The 23,210-nt window shown below is 38.0% G+C and overlaps 1 protein-coding gene across 1 annotated transcript in view; it reads left to right on the top strand.

Annotated features, from left to right (window-relative positions):
* Positions 1-23,210, top strand: part of Sycp1 (synaptonemal complex protein 1) — a 110,176-nt gene that overhangs the window by 12,961 nt on the left and 74,005 nt on the right. Inside the window, exons 8-14 of the mRNA XM_042692294.1 lie at positions 3,628-3,686; positions 4,301-4,370; positions 5,096-5,169; positions 11,782-11,890; positions 14,025-14,119; positions 14,470-14,654; positions 18,147-18,214. Coding sequence (XP_042548228.1) covers positions 3,628-3,686; positions 4,301-4,370; positions 5,096-5,169; positions 11,782-11,890; positions 14,025-14,119; positions 14,470-14,654; positions 18,147-18,214 — 660 coding nt within the window. The remainder of the gene's footprint in view (positions 1-3,627; positions 3,687-4,300; positions 4,371-5,095; positions 5,170-11,781; positions 11,891-14,024; positions 14,120-14,469; positions 14,655-18,146; positions 18,215-23,210) is intronic.

Here is a 23,210-nt window from a genome sequence, read left to right as displayed (position 1 = left end):
TCTCTACTACCTGAGCCCCAGCACCACTTCCAGTTTTCTGTGGTTAACTGGAGATAAAAGTCTCACAGACTTTCCTGCCTGGGCTGGCTTTGAACCACAATCCTCAGATCTCAACCTCCTGAGTAACTAGGATTACAGGTGTGAGCACCTGGCTGGAAGTTCTTTTCTGTTTCTACTTTTTTTTCTTATCATGAAAAGTTGTTGGTTTTTTTTTTTTTTTTTTTTTGGGTCCAGTTGTGGGGCCTGAACTCTGGGCCTAGGTGCTGTCCCTCAGCTCTTCAGCTCAAGGCTAGCGCTCTACCACATGAGCCACACCGTCACTTCCAGCTTTTTTCTTTTTGCTTATACGGTACTGAGGAATCGAACCCAAGGCCTCAGGCATGCAAGGCAAGTGCTCTACCACTGAGCCACCTTCCCATCCCCAGTTGTTGGATTTTTTATTTTTATTTACTTTCTTATTTATTTTATTTTGTGATACTGGAGATTGAATCCAGGCCTTGTATATGCTAAGCAAGTACTCATCACTTGAGTCATGCCTCCAGTCCTTCCTAATATTGACTGACTGGCCTTGAACTTGAGATCCTCTGCCTCTTCCTTTTGAGTAGTGATTTTGTTAGCCTGTATTGTGATGGAATACAACTATTTTTAAAATTTTAGTAAGTAGTTATATAAACATGTTTCAATTCCATGCAGAATGCAATAATTTTAAATGATGAACTAACAAATACTTTAAGTCTCACTTGGGTATGATACATAATTATTTTTATAAATTATTCAGTTTGATTTGCTAATGCTTTGCTGAACATTTTTGCATTTAATTTTCTTTGTATAAGATAGTGTTGGTGGGCTGGGAAGGTGGCTCAGTGGTAGAGCACTTGCCTTGCATGCATGAGGCCCTGGGTTCGATTCCTCAGCACCACATAAGCAAAAAGAAAAAAGCCGGAAGTGGCGCTGTGGCTCAAGTGGTAGAGCGCTAGCCTTGAGCTGAAGAGCTGAGGGACAGTGCCCAGGCCCAGAGTTCAGGCCCCACAACTGGACCCCCCCCCCAAAAAAAAGATAGTGTTGGTGTTATAGATGGAGTTATGATATATTCTTTTTGCTTCCATCTTGTGAAAGAAAGATGGTTGAAAAGTGGCATAGTTTTTTCTTTAAACATTGGCAGACTACAGAAGTGAATCGAAGAAGCATTGTATATTGTTTGAAAAAGATTAATGTTGCTTAAATTTATTGAACAGATTTAGGCCTATTATCTTTTTATGGTTTTGGCCATTGTTTTTTGAAAATTATTTGATCTCATCAACATTATCAAATTTGTGGGCATAGAGTTGTTTGTAATGCTTTTTATTATCCTTTTAATATCCAAAGAATCTGCAATGATACCATTCTCTTTTTGTCCCACATTTTTATAGCACCAATTAGTTGTACAGGGGATTTTTCTTTTGACATGTCCATGTATACCTACACATGATGTACCTTGTTTAGACTCACCCTCCTTTACTCTCCCTCATTGCCTCTACCTTCTTCCCAGACTAATTTCAGCAAGCTTCATTGGTCCATTTTCACAGGTATATGTGTAGTATTTTGACCATATTCACCCACCTTCACCCTCTTAATCCTCTTAACCCTCCCATAGTACCCACCCCAATAGCACTTGTTTTATATTCCTGTCATTTATTTTTAGGTGTTAGGCTAATTGTTCAAAGAAGTATTTCACACACATGTATATGTATGAAATTTGTAATCAGATTGATTACTCACTTTCCTCTCCTCCTATCTGGTATCATTCAGCAGGTGGCAGTACATTTTGTTAGTGACATATTTTCTTTCTTAGTCTGACCAAAGTCTTACTTATTTTTTGATCTTTGGAAAGAACTAGCTTTTGGTTTCACTGATTTTTTTTGTATTGATTTTCTGTTTTTAAAATATAACATTCAGTATTGTTCTTTTCCTTGCATGCTTTTGCTCTGTTTCATAAATTTTTATAAGCTATGTTTTCAATGTATTATATTTTACTTTTTTGTGGGTTCAAATCCATGGTCTTTGTATATTAGGCAAGCACTCTACCACTAAGATAAACCATCATTTAATTCAAAATATGTAGTTTATTTTTAAAAATATTTTTTCAATTTTTCCTGAGATGTCTTCCTTGACCTGTGTCTTATTTGGTAGTGTCTATATTTTGTGATTGTATTTTGTGAACTTTTTATTGTCTTTCTTTTCTTTTTCTTTTTTTTTGGGTCCAGTCGTGGGGCCTGAGCTCTGGGCCTGGGTGCTGTCCCTCAGCTCTTCAGCTTAAGGCTAGCACTCTACCACTTGAGCCACAGCGCCACTTCCGGCTTTTTTCTTTTTGCTTATGTGGTGCTGAGGTATCGAACCCAGGGCCTCATGCATGCAAGGCAAGCGCTCTACCACTTAGCCACCTTCCCAGCCCTTTTATTGTCTTTCTGTTTTTCTAGTTTAAATCCACTGTGGTCTGAGAACAAACATTTGTATGGCCTCTGTTCATTTATATCAATATGCCTCTGCCTTTTTGTTGTTATTGTGGGGCTAGAACTCTGGGTCTGAGTGCTGTCCCTCAGCTCTTCAGCTCAAGGTGAGTGCTCTACCACTTGAGCCACAGTGCCACTTCTGGTTTTCTGGTGGTTTATTGGAGATAAGAATCTCACGGAACTTTCCTGCTTGGGTTGGCTTTGAACTGTGGTCCTCATATCTCAGCTTCCTGAGTAGCTAGGATTACAGGTGTGAGCCACTGGCAGCCACCCAGCTGTCTCTTTTTGAATGTTCCATGTGAACATTATTGTTAAAATAGTCATAGATGTTCAGTTGACCTGGTGGTGGTCAACTGTTTCCTTCCTTCCTAATTTTATGCCTATAAGATCTGTCGGTTTCTATTGGAGAGATGTTAAAGCATCCAGCTACATTACTGGATTAATTTATTTCCTTACAGTTCTATCAGTTTAATTACATATATTTCATTTCAATCAATATTATATGATCAGAGGCACAGTTGTATTTTTATTGTCTTTAAGTAGTTCTACAAAGGCGTTGCCATTCTGTTTTGATCAGTGTTAGCACTTTCAACATTCTATTTTTTTTTCTGTATCTGTTTCCCCACATCTTTAATTTTGACAGTAATTGATAACTATATAACATTACTTTTGTACATAAGGAACTTTTTCAGTATGTTTATTTTTTCTTTTGAAGAGTATAATTTCTAAATTTCTTAAATACCAGATGGGATCAAAATTGCTTTTAATGGTATTTTTTTTTTTTTTTTTTTGGGTCCGGTCGTGGGCCCCAAACTCTGGGCCTGGGCGCTGTCCCTAAGCTCTTCAGCTCAAGGCTAGTGCTCTACCACTTGAGCCACAGCACCACTTCCGGCTTTTTTTCTTTTTGCTTATGTGGTGCTGAGGAATGGAACCCAGGGCCTCCTGCATGCAAGGCAAGCACTCTACCACTGAGCCACCTTCCCACCCGCTAATGGTATTTGTAAACACTCAGAACTGAGTTAGGTATCTCAGTGCCCTTTATTAACATAGAATTTTAACTTTTCTATGATATTTGGAATATTTTGTCATTGGTACCATGTTTTAAAATTTAATTTTGAAGTTCTGAAATTAATTTCAGATGAATATGAACGGGAAGAAACCAGACAAGCTTATATGGATCTAAATAGCAACATTGAGGTAAATGTTAGTAAAAATCTAAATAGTTTGAAAAGAATTTCTAAGCAGTGTATAGTATAGCTACAAATATATGGATAACTCTTCTTGCTATAAAGATGATTGCTTGTTAGTAAATGATTGAATTCTGAAGTTTCTGTATTGAGTAATGTTTTGTCACAGCATCCTTTTATTTACACAGGAGTGATACAATTTAACTTACCAAATATTTGGTCTTGAGAAATGTAAAAGTATTATTAATCTGTAGTGAGTTCTTTCTTGTCTTTGTTCTCTGATATCCTATTATTCACCATTTTGCTTTCTCTTATAGTTATTCTTTGCTTTTTTTGTTGTTGTTGTTGGTTGTGGAGCACGAACTCTGGGGCTGGATGCTGTCCCTCAGCTCTTCAGCTTAATCAAAAGCTCTACCACTTGAGCTACAGTGCCACCTCCGGTTTTCTGGTGGTTAGTTGGAGATTATAGACACATGAGCAAGCTGTTTGTTCAGAGTTACAAGGTTTTGATTATTCATAATTTATATGTAAAGATTACATGTTATAATGTATTAATATTCTCAAGTTTGAAGGAAGATATTTAAAAAAGTCTCTGAGTCTTAAAAGTTAAACTTTATATTCCAGAAAATGATAATAGCTTATGAGGAGCTTCGTGTGCAAGCAGAGAATTCCAGGAAGGAAATGCATTTGAAGTGTAGGAATTCTGCTTAATTTTTATATTACTTTGCCACTTACATTTTACTAGATTTTTATTTATCTTTTGTATCTTATGCTTCATATCCTTACTACTTATATTTTGTATTGTCTTTTTTGTAGCACCTCAAAGTTGTAGAATTTGTCAGGAGTAAATGTTAAAATATTATTAAAAGTATGTTATGGCTTTGTTTTTGTTTAGCCAGTCCCTGAGCTTCTTTTTGCTCAAGGCTAGCACTCTACCACTTGAGCCATAGTGCCACTTTTGGCTTTTTCTGGTTATGTGGTGCTCTGGAATTGAACCCAGGGCTTCATCCATGCGAGGCAAGCACTCTACCACTAAGCCACATTTTCAGCCCTGTGTTATGGCTTTGATCGGTGATTTTTTTTTCCCCATGGAATAAGTCTTATTATAGTTTTGTGTTTATTTTTTAGAAGTATGGTTTGTTTTTATTTTTTTGCTAAAACTATACACCATAAACTATATCAAAACTTGTTAATTAGTTGTTATATTAAGTTGTATATATGTGCTATTATAAGAATTGTGGGGTATATGTAAATTCATTGTTTTACTAAATGTTTAAGACAAAAGTACCAGATTGGCTCATTAGAAAATTTTGAGGTTTAATATAGTTTCAAGATAAATTATGCATAATCTTTAAATTTTGTTTGTAATGGAAAAGTTATACAGTTATGTTAAGACCATGACATATTTTATTTTTAAAGTAAAGGAAAATTATGAAAAAATGCAACACCTTGAAGAAGAATTTAGGAAGGAAGTAAATGACAAAGAAAACCAGGTATTAAAAAAACCTCAACTAACTTCTATCTCTCTCTCTTCCTCTCTCTTTCTTTTGCCAGTCTTGGGGCTTTAACTCGGGGCCTGGGCACTGTTCCTGAGCTTTTTGCTCAAGTATAGCACTCTACTACTTGAGCCACAGTGCCACTTCCAGCTTTTTCTCTTTATGTGATACTAAGGAATTGAACCCAGGCCTTCATGCATCTTCATGCATGTTAGGCAAGCACTCTACTGCTAAATCACATTCCCAACCCTCAACTATTTTTTTTGGGGGGGGAGTTCCGGTCCTGGGGGCCTGAACTCTGGGCTTGGGCGCTGTCCCTCAGCTCTTCAGCTCAAGGTGAGCACTCTACCACTTGAGCTACAGTGCCACTTCTGGTTTTCTGGTGGTTTATTGGAGATAGGAGTCTCACGGTCTCTCCTGCCCGGGCTGGCTTTGAACCGCGATCCTCAGATCTCAGCCTCCTGAGTAGCTAGGATTACAGGCGTGAGCCACCAGCGCCCGGCTTAAATTAACTAAACTTTTTTGATCAGCTAATACTTGTGTGCATTTATAAGGTACAGTATAATGTTTTGGATCATGTACATATTGGGTAGTAATCATTCAGGCTAATTAACATATCTATGACAAATTAAACAAAATAATCAAATAGTTGTATAAGGTGTTTCAATTCAGCATACCAGTTTGTGTGTGTACTGTGTCTTGATCATTCTCATCCTTCTCTCATCTATCTCTTTATTTCCTAGTTCTATTTTCCTATTGAACAATTGAATATTATGACTGTTATGTGCCCACCAGTTCTCTTTTCATTCATCTCCTTCTCTCCCCTTAATCCCCAGTCCCCATGATCAAGGCATGTTTCAACTTCCTGGTATTCATTTTGTTAAAACTGTCAGTTCAAAGAGGATGGAAATAAAATCCATTCCTGCATATGCCATAGTTTAAATGTATATGAATATGGCCATGTATGTAGTTTCATATATATTTGTATTTCAATCTAACTTCCACATTCCAGAACCTTACTTAAGTCAATACAATTTTTTGCAGGTCTATCATTTCATTGCAGGTGACATAGTATTATTCTTTGGATACATGTTTTTCTGATCTATTCATTATTCATAGTGCAGGCTATAGTGAATAGTGTAGCAAAGAATGTGTTTGCTGGTGCCTTTATTGTAGCCTGGCTTGCAGTCTTTTTTTTTTTTTTGTCAGCCATAGGGCTTGAACTCTGTTTGAGCACTGTCCCTGAGCTCTTCACATAAGGATAGTGCTCTACCACTTTGAGCCATAGCACCACTTCTAGTTTTCTGGTGGCTAATTGGAGATGAGAGTCCCTGGAACTTGTTTGCCCACACTGTTTTTGAATCATGATTCTCAGATCTCAGCCTCCTGAGAAGTTAGGATTACAGGCATGAGCCACTGAGGTCTGGGTAACAATAAAAATTTTAGAAACTGAAATTAGAACTACTCTATGATCCAGCAATACCAGACTTGGGCATTTATCAAAAGACTTCAAGTGCCAAGCAATGGTGAGGATTGCAGTTCAAAGCCAGCCTGAGCAGGAAAGTGCATGAAATTCTTATCTCCAATAAGCCACCAGAAAACAGGAAGTGGCGCTATGGCGCAAGTGGTAGAGTGCTAGCCTTGAACTGAAGAGCTGAGGGACAGTGCCCAGGCCCAGAGTTCAAGCTCCATGATTGACAAAAATATTGTTATAAAGGTGACAAAAATATTGTTATAAAGGTGATGTACAGAGGGGTTACAGTTACATATGTCAGGTAAAGAGTACAGTTCTTTATTGGACAACTGCACCCCCATCCCTCCTCTCTGTTTTTCCCTCCCATCCTCACCCACCAAATTGTATAGTTCATTTTCAGCATAATATCCAGTGAGTACCACTGCTGCATTTGTTCACCCTGTGTCCCTCCATTTCTGTGCGATCTACCCTTATACTTCCAAAGACCTATAAACAAACAAAAAGAAAACAAAAACAGCAAAAAAGAAAAAAAACCTCATTTCTATTTCCTGGAGTTCATCTTGATAAATACTGTTTGTATGATTAGATGCATACATGCATTGTACCTTTCTGTTCCTCTCGAACAGTATCTTCCTTTGGTCTCTTCACACTGTCTGTGAATGCCTAGAGTCCTGTGTAATTTCTTGTGTCCCAGTGTAGTTTAGATCTAGCTTCCACATGTGAGAGAAAGGATATATTATTGTTTGTCTGTCTGAGCTTGGCTTACCTAACTTAACATGATTTGTTTTTACTTGCAGATGACATAATATTCTTTCTAATGGATGTGTAAAAATCCCATTATATGTAGGTACCACATTTTTTGGATCCACTCATGTTGTAGGGAATCTGGGCTGTTCCCACAACTTGGCTATTGTGAATAGTGCAGCAGTGAATTTTAGTTTTTTGAAGTATCTCCAAACTGCTTTTCTTTTCTGGTGTATTATTGGAGATAAGTTTCACAGACTTTTCTGCCTGGCTGGCATTGAACTGTGATCCTCCCATCTCAGCCCCCTGGGTAGCTAGGATCACAGGTGTGAGCCACCGGTGCCTGGCTATTAATTTATATTCTTTTAAAAAAATTTTTTTTTTGGGTCCGGTTGTGGGGCCTGAACTCTGGGCCTGGGCGCTGTCCCTCAAGGCTAGCACTCTACCACTTAAGCCACAGCACCACTTCTGGCTTTTTTTTTTCTGTTTATGTGGTGCTGAGGAATCGAACTCAGGGCCTCAGGCATGCAAGGCAAGCGCTCTACCACTGAGCCACCTTCCCAGCCCAATTAATTTATATTCTTACCAACAGCATGTTAAGTTTATTTTTTTCCTTCTACATCTTTGCCAGCATTTGTCTTTTTTGTTGTTGTTGTTGGTCGTGGGGCTTGAACTCTCGGCCTGGGCACTGTCCCTCAGCTCAAGGCCAGTGCTCTGCCACTTGGGCCACAGCGCCACTTCTGGTGTTTTGGTGGCTTATTGGAGATCAGAGTCTCACTGACTTTCCTGTCAATTTGGGTTTGAACTGCGATCCTCAGATCTCAGCCTCTTGAGTAGCTAGGCGTGAGCCACTAGTGCCGTATTCTTTAAGTGGCTGTTCTAACTGGAAATGGAATCCCACTGTTAATTTGATTTGTGTTTCATTTATGGTAATGGATGTGTTGAGTATTTATTCATGTATGTATTGGCCATTTGTACTTTTTCTGAGAAACGTATTTAGCTCCTTTATCTTTTTATTAATTAAGGTACTAAGTCTTTGGTGGTTTAATTCTTTTGAGCCCCTTGTATATTCTGGTTATTAGACCTTTGTTAGACCTATAGCTGGCAAAATCTTCTTTCTTTCTTTAGGCTTTTCTTTTTAATTTAGTAACTGTCCTACACTATACAGAAGCTTGATGCAATCCAGTTTACCATTTTTTCCTCCTATTCTCTGAGCCCTTGGAATTCTGTTCAGGAAGTTTCTGCCTAAGCAGGTAAATTCTGGTGTTTTCTTAATCATTTTTGTACTCTTTTCAAGGTTTCCGGTCTTATACCATGACACCTTAACTTTTATCATTCTTTATAATGGGTACATTCAAATTGTGCTCACTGTTCTTAGTTATGTAATGCTATTGTTTTTGCAAACCCTTTGAATTTCTGACTATACAACAAATTTCTATGTGAGAATTTTAATATACATACTCAAATAGTAAGTCTTTTAAAATAAGCAATTTAATTTTTTTTTTTGGGTCCGGTTGTGGGGCCTGAACTCTGGGCCTGGGTGCTATCCCTCAGCTCTTCAGCTCAAGGCTGGTGCTCTTCCACTTGAGCCACAGCGACACTTCTTGCTTTTTTCTTTTTTTTTTATTGTGAAAATACTGTACAGAGGGGTTACAATTACATGGGCAAGATAGTGAGTACATTTCTTATCAAGCATTGTAGCCTCCTCCTTTGTTTACTCTTCCCATCCCTTCCCAGCCTCCCCCCCACCCCACGGCCTCAGCTTTTTTCTTTTTGCTTATGTGGTGCTGAGGAATCGAACCCAGAGCCTCATGCATGCAAGGCAAGTGCTCTACCACTGCGCCACCTTCCCAGCCCTGCAATTTAATTTTTATTGACTCATATGCACTTATAGAATGTTAGCCTTTTTGGCATTTTACTCAGTGAATCTTCTTTAGTATTATCAGTTTACACTGCTGTTAAAATATATCATTTTATGAGAAATTTTCTTCCGACTGAAAGTCCTAATAGAATACATTATCATGGTCACTTAGTTACCGAGTGTGTGTGTGTGTGTGTGTGTGTGTGTGTGTGTGTGTGTGTCCTAATAGAATACATTATCATGGTCACTTAGTTACTGTGTGTGTGTGTGTGAAAGTCCTAATAGAATACATTATCATGGTCACTTACTTACCATATGTGTGTGTGTGTGCGCGTGCGTGTGCGCGCACATGCCCGCGCTATCACTGACCTTTTTTTCTCTTACTACTGCTGTACTCCTTGAGCCACAGCTTTTCTCCTAACCTTTTGGTGATTCATTGGAGATAACACAGTCTCATGGATTTTTCTGCCCAGTCTGGCTTCAAACTGCAATCCTCAGACCTTAGCCACCTGACTAGTTAGGATTACAGGCATGAAATATGCTATCCATGATGTTAATGAAAAGAAGCCAACATATCAAGTTGCTAATTTCTGTTTCACACAGTGGAAGACTTAAAATCATAAGTCTGTATTTTCTATTTTTGCAAGGATATCAATTTCAGATTAATAGCATGTCAGAGTGCTAGCCTAATACAAAAAGAATCTCAGGGACAGTGCCCAGGCTCTTAAGTACAAGCCCCAGGACTAGCACAGAAACAGAACAAAACAAAAAACAAACCAACCAGATAAAAACCAATAAAAAAAAAAAAGAGTCTGAAAACGCTTACTAGGTTTTTGTATAGAACTTACAGTTTCTTTTTTTTTTTTCCTTCTTTCTTGTTCAGGCTCTTTAGTATCATTATTTGCTAGAATATGTTCTGGGCTTGTCAAATTCTTGCCTGGGAATATAAACTTGGCTCATGACATTATGAAGCAGAGTTAGCAAGGTAGCTAAGTCCCACTAATATCTATGATAACTTTTTCATTCTATTCTTTGTCCCTATGCCTCCTCATGTCTGGAATATCCATGTTTAGAGATTATCTCTTTTTTTTGATGTGGTCTGGTGATTGAACTTAACATCTTGCATATACTAGGCAAGTGCTTGTTCTACCACTCAGTATATTTCTAGACCAATGCACTTTTAGTTGATATTCCTGGGTCTCTTGCAAAGACAGGAGTAGTATTCAGTTTTTAACTATATTAGGAGTCTGGAGTCTTGAATGAACCTAGGGGAATTCCGCAGTTTTTTATAGACTTCATCTTCCTTATACTTATATCTGTTTCATACCTGTCTTGTGTAGTCTCTGATTCTTCCATTATACTGTAGTTCTTTGGGGATGAGTTATCTTGTGTGTTATTATTATGTTACTATATAGATTCTTTCTTTTTCCTCTTTCCTTTTTTTTGGTTGTGGGGGCTGAACTCTGGGCCTGGGTGCTGTTCCTCAGCTCTTCAGCTCAAGGCTAGCACTCTACCACTTGAACCACAGTTCCACTTAAAGCTTTTTCTCCTTATGTGGTGCTGGGGAATTGAACCCAGGGCGTCATGCTTGCAAGGCAAGAATTCTACCACTGAGCCAGCTTCCCAGCCCTTATAGATTCTTTTGTAATTGAAATTTTTTCCATTCCTTTTAACTGCTTTCCATCTTTAGAACTTAAACTTTTTTTTTCTTTTTTGTTGGTTGTGGGCCTGGGCGCTGTCCCGCAGCTCTTCAGCTCTAGGCAAGCATTCTACCACTTGAGCCACAGTGCCACTTCTGGTTTTCTGGTTGTTTATTGGAGATAAGAGTCTCACGGACTTTCCTGCCCGAGTTGTCTTTGACCCAGGATCCTCAATTCTCAGCCTCCTGAGTAGCTAGGATTACAGGTGTGAGCCACTGGCGGCCTGCCTATAACTTAAACTTTTGAGAATTAATTTTTTTGTTAATTCCCCCAAGATTGATTTAGGTGTTCATTTCCTAATACCTAAGTCATTTTTGTTCTATCACTATTAATATTTATTTTTTTCTTTTCACTATTAATACTTAAGTGTAGCTACTTGTCTTCCAAACCAGGCTGTGAATTTTGTGAAGGTGAATCATATCATCTATACTATATATATCATACCAGTTTTTTGTTTATTCACTTGGTAAATGCTTATTATACAGCTTGAATTGTATGACATCTGAAAAATCATATAAAATATTTAAAAGAGTAACATGAGGGGCTGGGAAGGTGGCTCAGTGGTAGAGTGCTTGCCTTGCATGCATGAGGCCCTGGGTTCGATTCCTCAGTACCACATAAGCAAAAAGAAAAAAGCCGGAAGTGGCGCTGTGGCTCAGGTGGTAGAGCGCTAGTCTTGAGCTGAAGAGCTGAGGGACAGCGCCCAGGCCCAGAGTTCAGGCCCCACGACCGGACCCCCCCCCCCCCCAAAAAAAAAAGAGTAACATGATAGGAAGAGCTGAAAGTGTCATATTTTTATCTCTGTGATGTTTACATTTATTTCATTTCAGGTATCACTACTATTGATCCAAATTACTGAAAAAGAAAAGAAAATCAAAGACTTAACATTTCTGCTGCAAGAATCCAGAGATAAAATTAATCAGTTAGAGGAACAGATAAGTAAGAATTTATAATAGAAAATATAAGTGTGTCTTATGTATTGCTCCTTTTTAAACTATCAATATAGTTTTAGTATTTACTAAATTTTTAAATATAATCATGAAAATCAAACATAGTACAAACTACTAGCTAATCAGTGCATGTATTTTTCTTTTCTTTTCTTTTTTTTTTGTTGGTCGTGGAGCTTAAACTCTGGGCTTGGGTGCTGTCCTTGCACTCTTCAGCTCAAGGCCAGTGCTCTACTGCTTGAGCCACAGCACCACTTATGTTTTTTAGTGGTTTACTGGAGATAAGAGTCTCACAGACTTTCATGCCCGGGCTGGCTTTGAACCACGATCCTCAGATCTTTGCCTCTTGAGTAGCTAGGATTACAGACGTGAGCCACTGACACCCAGCAATATTTTTCTTGTTATGTTCTAAATCAAAAGTTTTTATACTTTATAGTGTTATAATCCTCACCCTGGGTTGGATCAGCTAGGGGAAGGCATGATAGAATCACTTTTTTCCTTTCCCATACTTTAAACCTTCAGAGTTTACATAATATGCTCCAAAAAGACATTTATTAATTAGTTTTTCAAGTTGTTTTTTTTTTTTGGGGGGGGGTCCGGTTGTGGGGTCTGAGCTCTGGGCCTGGGTGCTGTCCCTCAGCTCTTCAGCTCAAGGCTAGCACTCTACCACTTGAGCCACAGCGCCACTTCCGGCTTTTTTCTTTTTGCTTATGTGGTGCTGAGAAATCGAACCCAGGGCCTCAGGCATGCAAGGCAAGCACTTTACCACTGAGCCACTTTCCCAGCCCCAAGTTTTTTATTAGCACAAAATACATTATTGGTTGATTGATTACGGTGCTAGGGATTGAACCCAGGACCTTCTACCTGCTATGCAAGTGTTCTACCACTGAGCTATATCTTAACAATTTTATGTATTTGTGAGGAGCAATGTGATATTTTGGTTCATATACATATTGGGTTATGATCAACTCAGGTAACTGCCAATTCTATCACCTAAACTTTCATAATTTCTTTGATAGTTTCATTCAAATTCTTTCTTGTTCACTGATACATTCCACACATTACTGGGTGCATATGGATTTTAAAATGTTATATATTATTGCTGAAGTTTTTTGTTTATCATTATGGAGTGATTTTGTTTTAATAATACTATTTGTCTTAAAGTGTTTTTCTGGTATTAATGGAGCTATGTAAATTTTTTCTGGCTTTATTTTTCTTGGATGAATACCTAAAGGTATAGTTTTGGAGTCTTACGTTAATTGCATGTTTACTTAAGAGCTTTTTCAGGTGGCTGTGACATTTTATATTCTCAACAGCTATGTGTGTCACCTGTTTGCATCTTCTTAAGACTGGTAGCAACATGTTTAGCTATTTGGATAGGTGTCAAGAGTCATCTCATGATTTTTTTGGCTTTCCTTTTCATGATGGCAGAGGATGTTGAATATGAATTTTTCCTCTGATGGAACATCTCTTTATGTATTTTGCCATGTTCTTTTTTGGGGTACTGGGGCTTGGACTCAGGACCTGAGTGTTGTCTCTTGGCTTTTTCATTCAAGGCTGATAGTAAACCACTTGATCCACAGTTCCACTACCAGCTTTTTACTGGTTAATTGGAAATAAGAATCTTACAGACTTTTTGTCTGAGATGGTTTTGAACCATGATTCTCAGATCTCAGTCTCCTGAGGAGGTAGGATTACAGATTACCAGTGCTGGGCTCCAAAACATACTCTTATAAGAAATGAAGCAGCACATGATGTATGTATGCTACAACCAGACAGTGATATGAAGCAAAAATGAGGGATAGTGATATATGAGCAAAAGTAAAGAAAAGGTGTGTATGTCTTTCGGGTATGTATTTTAATTATAAAATTATTTAAAAGGTTTGAAAATAATTATTTTGGGCTAAAGGCATGGCTCAAATGGTACAACATCTACCATTTTTTTATTGTGAAAATACAGAGGGGTTACAGTTACCTGAGCAAGGTAATGAGAACATTTCTTATCAAGCATTGTTGCCTCCTCCTCTGTTTTTCCCCTACCATCCCTTTCCTCCCATCTCCTCCCATCCCCCCCACAGGTATTTGTTTTCTGTTAAGTGTTACCTGTTTGTCAATTTCTGTTTTAGGATTACTGGATGAAAAATTAAAGGAATCAAATGAAAAGAAGCATTATTTAACATCAGAACTGGAAGATATTAAAATATCTTTGCAAAGAAGTATGGTATGATTTAAAACCTTAACACTGTGTTGTAAGGCCAACACTGTCAGCAAATACCAATATTATGTACAAGAATATACTAAATGTTTATTTATTAGCTATGTGTTATATAAAACACATAAAAAATTTAATTAATTCACATGACTAAGTGCCAACAGAGTGATTCAGACTAGCAAGTTTTATATGAGATTTAGAAATTGAGAGAGCTGGATGGATTGAATGGGCTATTAAGTCTCAACAGAAGGATTTGTAATTGGAAGTAGAGGGTAGTGGGGGAAGCAAAAATATAAAAGTAGATAAAGTTAGCTCTTTTTGGTTTTTGGATCATTTGTTTTGTACTATATTTCATTTAGAGTTCTCAAAAGGCTTCAGAAGAAGATTTACAGACAGCAACAAAAACAGTACATCAGCTTACTGAAGAAAAAGAAGCTCAGATGGAAGAATTTAATAAAGCTAAAGCTGCTCATTCATTTTTGGTTTCTGAACTTAAAACCACAATCTGCAAATTGGAGGAATTACTGAGAACAGAACAGCAAAGGTACAAAAGCTGAATTTAATAACAATATTTGTAATATTCAATGCCATTTTTGTTTATTGCCAACCATTGTGCAATTCCATACCTGTAGTTTTAGCAAGTTGTATAACAAGTGTCACCTTCCTTTATAAATCTGTATTGCATAAGCATGAAAAGATATAAATGTAGGCATTTTCTTTTTTTTTTTTTTTTTTTGGGTCCAGTCGTGGGGCCTGAGCTCTGGGACTGGGCGCTGTCCCTCAGCTCTTCAGCTCAAGGCTAGCACTCTACCACTTGAGCCACAGCGCCACTTCCGGCTTTTTTCTTTTTGCTTATGTGGTGCTGAGGAATCGAACCCAGGACCTCAGGCATGCAAGGCAAGTGCTCTACCACTGAGCCACCTTCCCAGCCCATAGGCATTTTCTGTCATAGTTCCCATGCCTAGTTTTCCATAGAGTCAAACTAAAAAGAGAAGTTCCTGAGTATGATGAAGTGATTTGACTTCTTTATTTATACTATGGGTATAGGAATAATTTATAGACTTAGGACATTTCTTTACTGGGGTCTGTAACGTCTCTGATTTAAAAATTTAGAAAATATGGGGCTGGGAAGGTGGCTCAGTGGTAGAGCGCTTGCCTTGCATGCATGAGGCCCTGGGTTTGATTCCTCAGCACCACATAAGCAAAAAAAAGAAAAAAGCCGGAAGTGGCGCTGTGGTTCAAGTGTTAGAGCGCTAGCTTTGAGCTGAAGAGCTGAGGGACAGTGCCCAGGCCCAGAGTTCAGGCCCCACGACCGGACTCCCCCCCCCCAAAAAAATTTAGAAAATATCCTGAGATAAAGTAGATTAGTACTCTATATAGTTAGTTGTTATTGTGAAAAAATTGGTTTGCATTTCATATAAACTCTTACTTTTCATGATTTCCATGAAGGAAATATATTAAAGTGTGTTAGGAGACTTCAATAGCTATTTTGTCCTTTTGGCATAAAGCTTGGTGGAGGGTTAAGATAAACAGATTTTTGTCTTGAGAGAAATCAACTTGGTACTTTACTCCAACTACTTGTGTATGATGAGGGAAGAAAAGATTGGGTGTTGTTATTGTTGTTCCAGTGCTTGCCTAGCTTTTTTTACTTCAGGCTAGCATTCTACCAATTGAGCCAGCTTTTTTGCTGGTTATGATGGAGATAAAGAGTTTCATAGACTTCTCTACTCAGGCTGGCTTTGAACATTGATTATCAGATCTCAGACTCCTGAGTAGCTATGATTACCATGTGAGACATCAGTGCTTGGGAAAAGGTAGCTTTTTTAGCTTTTCCCTTTTCTCCCTCTCTTCTCCCTCTTTCTTCCTTTTTCCTTTTTTACCCTCCTGTTCTTTCTATCCTCCTCCTCACCTTCTCCTTTCTCTCACCTTGCTCCTTCTTCTTTCTGCTTCTTGCTCTTCCTCCTCCCCCTCCTCCCCTCCTCCTTCTCCCCCTCTTCTTCCTTCTCCCCCTCCTTCTTTCCCTTCTTCCTCCTCCTACTCCTCTTCCATCTCCTTCTTTATTCTTTCCTATCCTCTTTTCTCTCTCTTTTCTTTCTCTTCCTTCCTTACTCCTCCTCCTCCTCTTTTCTTGACACTACTGAGGATTGAAGTTTTGGCCTCATGCTTGCTAAGCAACCATTCTACCACTTGAATTACATTCTATATCGTTTTGCTTTTTTGTGTTTAATTTTTTTTAATTTTTATTATCTTTAAGTAGTCGTACAGAGAAGTTCCAATTCTACAAAACAGTATATAAATTCGAAGTGTAGGACAACATTGTCCTCTCACTTTTTTCTTTTTTTTTAAATTGAGATTAGGTGATTACATAAATTTCACATAATTCACAGTATTGTGGAATAGTGATATTTAGTTAAAGTCACAAACACATTTTAACCTTCACAAGGCAATTTGTCATTATCATGGTCTATAAAGTTTGTGAATTCTACGAGCTTTGACAACAGTTATTTCTTCCACATCAGGTGATGTTTACATTTCTTTCCTTTTGCTTAGTGTAGGCTGTTTCCTCTTTCCTCTCATTCCTCCCTTCCCATCTCTGTCTTTAGGTTGCTTAGTTCATTTTCATCTATGTCCAGTGCAGATGATGGGCCCCTCTGTTGTATGTTTTCCCATTTCCCACTGATTCTGTGTCCTCCTAGCTTCCCTCCGTTGCATGCATATATATACCATGTATGTGGTCAAGAACATGGAGTCATTTAGCAATGATACCACAAAATGAGGTGTTTACTTTGCCATATCTCCATGTGCCATTTGTCTCTTTGCTCTTGGTTTACCTTGCTCAAAATGATTCTCTCTAGTCCTATCCATTTCCCTGCAAATGCCATTATTTTGTCCTTTCTAATGGCTGCATAATATTCCATTGTATATAGGTACCACAATGTTTGGATCCACTCATCAGTCGTGGGGCATCTGGGTGTTTTTAAAAATTTTTTTGGAGCACTGGTGGCTCATATCTCTAATCCTAGCTACTTAGGAGGCTGAGATCTGAGGATCATGGTTCAAAGCCACTTCAGGCAGGAAAGTCTGTATGCCTCTTATTTCCAATTAAATCATAGAAAAGCCAAAAGTGGGGCTGTGGCTCAAGTGGTAGAGTGCTGGCCTTGAGCAGCAGGAGCTCAGGTTCAAGCCTCAGGACCAGCAAAATAAAAAAAAATTTGCGGGGTGGGGGTGGGGGGATAGTTTCATGCTTTTGCCTGGTTCATGAATTATGATCCTTCTACTTTAGCCTCCTAAGATTATAGACATTTATCCCATTCTTGACTCTAATCTTATATAGTCTTGATTTACTTCTCCTGGCAATTTTTCAGATTTAAAAATTGTGAAGTTAACTTAGATTCATCTGTTCGAATAACCTTTGTGTAAGGAATTTTCTAGACAAGTCAATAAATTACACATATTGTCATATTTTTTTCCTAAGGTATACTTTTGTGTAATATAATATATATATATATATATTCATTCATATATTAATATGATTTCCAGGTAAGAGATATTAACTAGGCCTTAAGATTTTATGTAGATATAATTAACAAATAATTATGTATTTATAAGAATTATCTTTTTTTTTTTTTTGATCGTGGGGCTTAAACTCTGGGCCTGGGCGCTGTCCCTCAGCTGTTCAGCTCAAGGCAAGCGCTCTACCGATTGAGCCACAGTGCCACTTCTGGTTTTCTGGTAGTTTATTGGAGATAAGAATCTCAGGGACTTTTCTGCCCAGGCTCACTTTGAACCATGATCCTCAGATCTCAGCCTCCTGAGTAGCTAGGATTAGAGGCTTGAGCCACTGATGCCTGGCTATAAGAATTATCTTTTATTTAAAAATGTTATACACAGACATAGTACTTACTAAAATGTTTAATAACTTGGTATAAAGATAAGATATATCTTTAAGATATACCTTAAAATATGTCAATTGCTTCATTATAACAATTTTAGTAGATGGATTCTGACTGATTATTTTACATCTTAAACTAACAAGGCTGGAAAAAACTGAAGATCAACTGAAAATACTGACCATGGAGCTTCAGAAGAAATCAAGTGAACTGGGTAAGACATAGAGAATAATGTGTATTTGATAATATTAAGTATAAAAAATTGAATATGGAATATTGCCACTTTATGATGCAACTTATAGATGCCTAAGAGATGTTTGTATTTTTTTTCCTTTTTTTTGTGCCTTTTTATAGTGCTCTTGGGTTGTTAACTCAGTCTGGTGCTTGCTAAGCAGGTGTTCTTCTTAAGCCACACCTCTAGTCTTTTTGACTCAACCAGCCTGGACTGTGATCCATTTGTTTATGCTTCCTAGTCATGTGCCACTATTCTTCGCTTTTTCTCTTAGTATCATAGACTTTTTGCATAGACTGACCATGAACCATAATCCTCCTGCTCTCAGCTTCAAGTAATCGATTATAGTTATGATTCACTGGACCGAGTCCTTTTCCCTTATTTTAGTATTCAGAGGCCTTAGTAATTTTCGGTGAAAAATGCCTGTTACATTTTAATTGATTTTCCCCCCTTTTTATTGGCTCAATGCTATATAATCTTGACTAGCCTCAAAGTTGCAATCCTCTTGCCTTCACTTTTTTTTTTTTTTTGGTGGTCATGGGGCATGAACTCTGGGCTTGGGTGCTGTCCCTGAGGTCTTCAGCTCAAGGCTAGTGCTCTACCACTTTGAGCTACAATGTCACTTCTGGTTTTCTGGTGGCAAACTGGAGATAAAAGTCTCATGGACGTTCTTGCTGGGGCTGGCTTTGAGCCACGATCCTCAAATCTCAGCCTCCTAAGTAGCTAGGATTGCAGGTGTGAGCCACCATTGCCTGGCTTGCCTTCACTTTTAATTGAAATTTTTTTCATTGGTTAGTCATACTGGATTATAAGCTACTTATTGGAAAATTTGATCTGTGTTATCAAAATATATTGTTAATATTCAGTAGCTTCACAGCTAAAAAAGAAATTGAGTAATTATTGTCTGAATTTAGGACCATGTAGTTAACTAATTTGAGTAGCCTGTTATAATTTCTACAAATGGAGGGAATTACAAACATTCAAAATGCTTTTCCAGTGTCATTTAAGGTGTTCTTATAAATTAAATTTCATGAATTGATAGACATTTTGCTAGAATATATTAGTAATTTTTAATCTTGTTAGCTCTTAATACATGTGTAATTAAAATAATTACTAGCATTGCATATTTGGAGTGTTTGCTTAGCATTCAAATATTGTTTGAATTCTTGAACCATGTTTATGCATTTCTTTTTGTAATGCTGAATTTTTTACTCTAGACTAACCCTTGACCATGGACAATTGTACTATCAAAATAGAATAATTTTGTTTTAGTTTACATTAGAATTTTTAAAATACATTCATTACATAATTTTAAATTTTCTTTCAGAGCATAAACCACTTTTGAAATCATTGCATATATAATTCTTTTAAAATTGTTGAATGTTGTAGACTAAAGAATATCATTTGTTAAAATATCTTTGATATTTATAATAAAGAATTATTGAATTGTACACTAGAGAATAATTCTGATCTTTGGTACTTATTTGTAAGTTTAGCATAATGCTGAAATTAAATGGCTATTGTTTATCAAATTCAAATGACAAATTCAGTTTTATGATATAATATTCTCATAATAGAGTCTATACATTATGAGACGTTTGGATATGAAATTCTAGAGATGTGAACAGTTCCTTGTATTTTTTTAGCATTGTTTTAGATGCTATGGGAACATTTAGAAGTAAAATACTCTGTTCTTGATAAATTTCTATTTATTATGTGAGTTTTGTAATGTTGTCCAAGGTGAGGGAGTGAAGAATTACATTAGGGCAAGGAAGAAACTAATAAAACTCCATGTTTTTTAGACTTTTTTGTTGTTGTTGTTCGGTTGTGGACCAGAACTCTGAGCCTGGGTGCTGTTCCTCAGCTCTTCAGCTCAAGGCTAGTGCTCTGCCATTTGAGCCACAGTGCCACTTTCAGTTTTTCTGATGGTTTATTGGAGATTAGAGTCTCACGGATTTCCTGCCTTGGCTGACTTTGAACCTTGATCCTCAGATCTCAACATCCTGAGTAGCTAGGATTATAGGTGTGAGCCACCAGTGTCCAGCTAGGCATGTTTTATATATATGTGTGTGTATATAAAATTTTCTCTCTCTAACACACATATGTATATAGAAAGTTTTTAGTTTGTGATGGTACTGGGGCTTGCACTCAGGGCATGGATGTTGTCCTTCAGCTGTTTTTTTTTTTTTTTTTGGGGTCTGGTCGTGGGGCCTGAACTCTGGGCCTGGGCACTGTCCCTCAGCTCTTTAGCTCAAGGCTAGCGCTCTACCACTTGAGCCACACAGCGCCACTTCCGGCTTTTTTCTTATGTGGTGCTGAGGAATCGAACCCAGGGCCTCGAGCATGCAAGGCAAGTGCTCTACCACTGAGCCACCTTCCCAGCCCCCTTCAGCTGTTTTTGTCAAGGCTGGTGCTCTACTACTTGAGCCACAGCTCAAGAGATTTTGGGTGGTTAATTGGAGATAAGAATCTCATGGGGGCTGGGAAAGGTGGCTCAGTGGTAGAGTGCTTTCCTTGCATGCATGAGGCCCTGGGTTTGACTCCTCAGTATCACATAAGCAGAAAAAGCTGGAAGTGGTGCTATGGTTCAAGTGGTAGAGCACTTGACTTGAGCTGAAGAGCTGAGGGACAGCACCCAGGCCCAGAGTTCAGGCCCATGACCGACCCCTCCCCCCAAAAAAGAATTTCATGGACTTTTCTACTCCAGCTGGCTTTGAGCTTTCCTCCTTAGATCTCAGTCTTTTGAATAGCTAGGATTACAGGTGTGAGTCACTGGTTCCTGTCTGCAAATAACATATTTATCTTACAATTTTGCATAAAGTATATCTTTGTATTTCAAAATTTTGGTATGCTTGTGGTTAATACTCAGGTTTCTTATTTACATAGGTGTGTTAAGGCTGACACCAAGAGTATCCCAAAATATATGGATGATAGGACTGAGAAAAGACAACGGAAAAGAGATTTTAAAAGTAGACTTTAAAGTATAGAAAGGAGCCTTTGGATAGTTGTAGAAGGTGATAGAATGTGGAAAAGAATAATGACTTCACATTAATTTACTTCTTTAGCTCACAGTATCTCAAACCAGAAAACTTGAGAATATTCTGCAGATTTTTCTACCTTATGATTTACTCTTTTTTTTTTCTTTTTGCTGGTCCTTGGACTTGAACTCAGGAACTGGGTGCTGTCTTTGAGTCTCTTTGTGCTCAAGGCTAGCGATCTACCACTTGAGCCACAGCAGCACTTCCAGCTTTTTCTGCGTAATTTATAGGAGATAAAAGACTCACAGACTTTCTTGCCTGGGCTGGCTTGAAACTGTAATTCCCAGATCTCAGCCTCCTGAGTAGCTAGGGATACAGGTGTGAGCCACCAGCACCAGGCCATAATTCACTTTTTTTTTTTAAATTGTGAAAATACTGTACAAAGGGGTTACAATTACATGGGTAAGATAATGAGCACATGTTTTTTTAAATTTTATTTTATTTTATTTGTGAACATACTGTACAGAGGGGTTACAATTACATGGGCAGGATAATGCATACATTTCTTACCAAGCATTGCAGCCTCCTCCTTTGTTTACCCTTCACATCCCTTCGTATCCTCTCCCCACCCCTGTCCCCCCCACCAAAGTTGTAAAGTTCGTTTTTCGACATAACGACTTGTACATCTCATTGTTGCAATGGGTCCTACTGTATCCCTGTTTTAACGATTTGTTTTTTCCCTTCCCCTCCACATATACCAACTTCATATATAGTAAAAGCAGGGGTTATACCATGGAGGAGGGACACACAAAGCAACAAAGACATAATCTTATAAATGTTAGAAACAATCGCATGAAAGATCTCTCTCTCTCTCTCTCTCTCTCTTTTTTGTCAGTCCTGGGGCTTGAGCTCTAGGCCTAGGAGCTGTCCTTCAGCAATTCAGCTCAAGGCTCATGCTCTACCACTTGAGCCATAGCATCACTTTTAGTTTTCTGGTGTTTTTTTTTTTATTATTGTGATTAAGTGATTACATAATTCCCCAAATTTCACAGTATTGTGGGATAATGATGCTCATTTAAAGTCACAAACTCATTCTAACTTTCCTGGAGCAAATTGTCTAGCACAGTCTATAACATATAATAGTGTACACATATACACCATACATGTGATCAGCAGCATGGGGTTATTTAGTAGTGGTTTGCCCAGATGAGTGGCAGTTCTTTGTTTCTTAAGTCCTGTTAATTTCGTCTTATCACCTAACATTTTGGATTTAACATCCACTTATCAGGGAGACCATGTACCATTTGTCTCTTTGCTCTTGGCTTACCTCGCTCAACATGATTTCTTCTAGCTCCATCTATTTCCCTGCAAATGCCATTGTTTTGTCATTTCTAATGGCTGCATAATATTCCATTGTGTATAGATACCACAATTTTTGGATCCATTCATCTGTGGTGGGGCATCTGAGTTGTTTCCATATCTTAGCTATTGTGAACAGTGCTGCAATAAACATGGAGGTGCACATGTCCTTGTATATTGGTTCCTGTTGTTCAGGGTAGATGCCTAGAAGTGGTATGACTGGGTCATAAGGGAGGTCAATATTTAACTTTCTGAGGACCCTCCAGACTGCTTTCCAAAGTGGTTGTATAAGTGTACATTCCCACCAGCAGTGTAATAGGGTTCCTCTTTCTCCACATCCCCTCCAGCATTTGTCGTTGGCTGACTTGTGAATGTGGGACATTCTGACTGGGGTAAGGTGGTATCTCAGGGTTGTCTTTATTTGCATTTCCTTCACAACCAGGGATGGTGAACATTTCCTCATGTGTTTCTTTGCCATTTTTATTTCTTCATCTGAGAAGTCTCTCTTTAGTTCCCTTGCCCATTTAGTAATTGGTTTGTTAGGTTTGGGAGGGATTAGTTTCTTGAGTTCCCTGTATATACTAGATATTAACCCCTTGTCTCATATATTGCTGGTAAATATTTTTTCCCAATTGGTTGTC

The sequence above is a fragment of the Dipodomys spectabilis genome, unplaced genomic scaffold (genome assembly GCF_019054845.1).
Source record: "Dipodomys spectabilis isolate Male_0828 unplaced genomic scaffold, ASM1905484v1 ptg000148l, whole genome shotgun sequence".
In the NCBI taxonomy this organism is placed as follows: domain Eukaryota; kingdom Metazoa; phylum Chordata; class Mammalia; order Rodentia; family Heteromyidae; genus Dipodomys; species Dipodomys spectabilis.
This window is presented reverse-complemented; position numbering and strand designations above follow the sequence as displayed.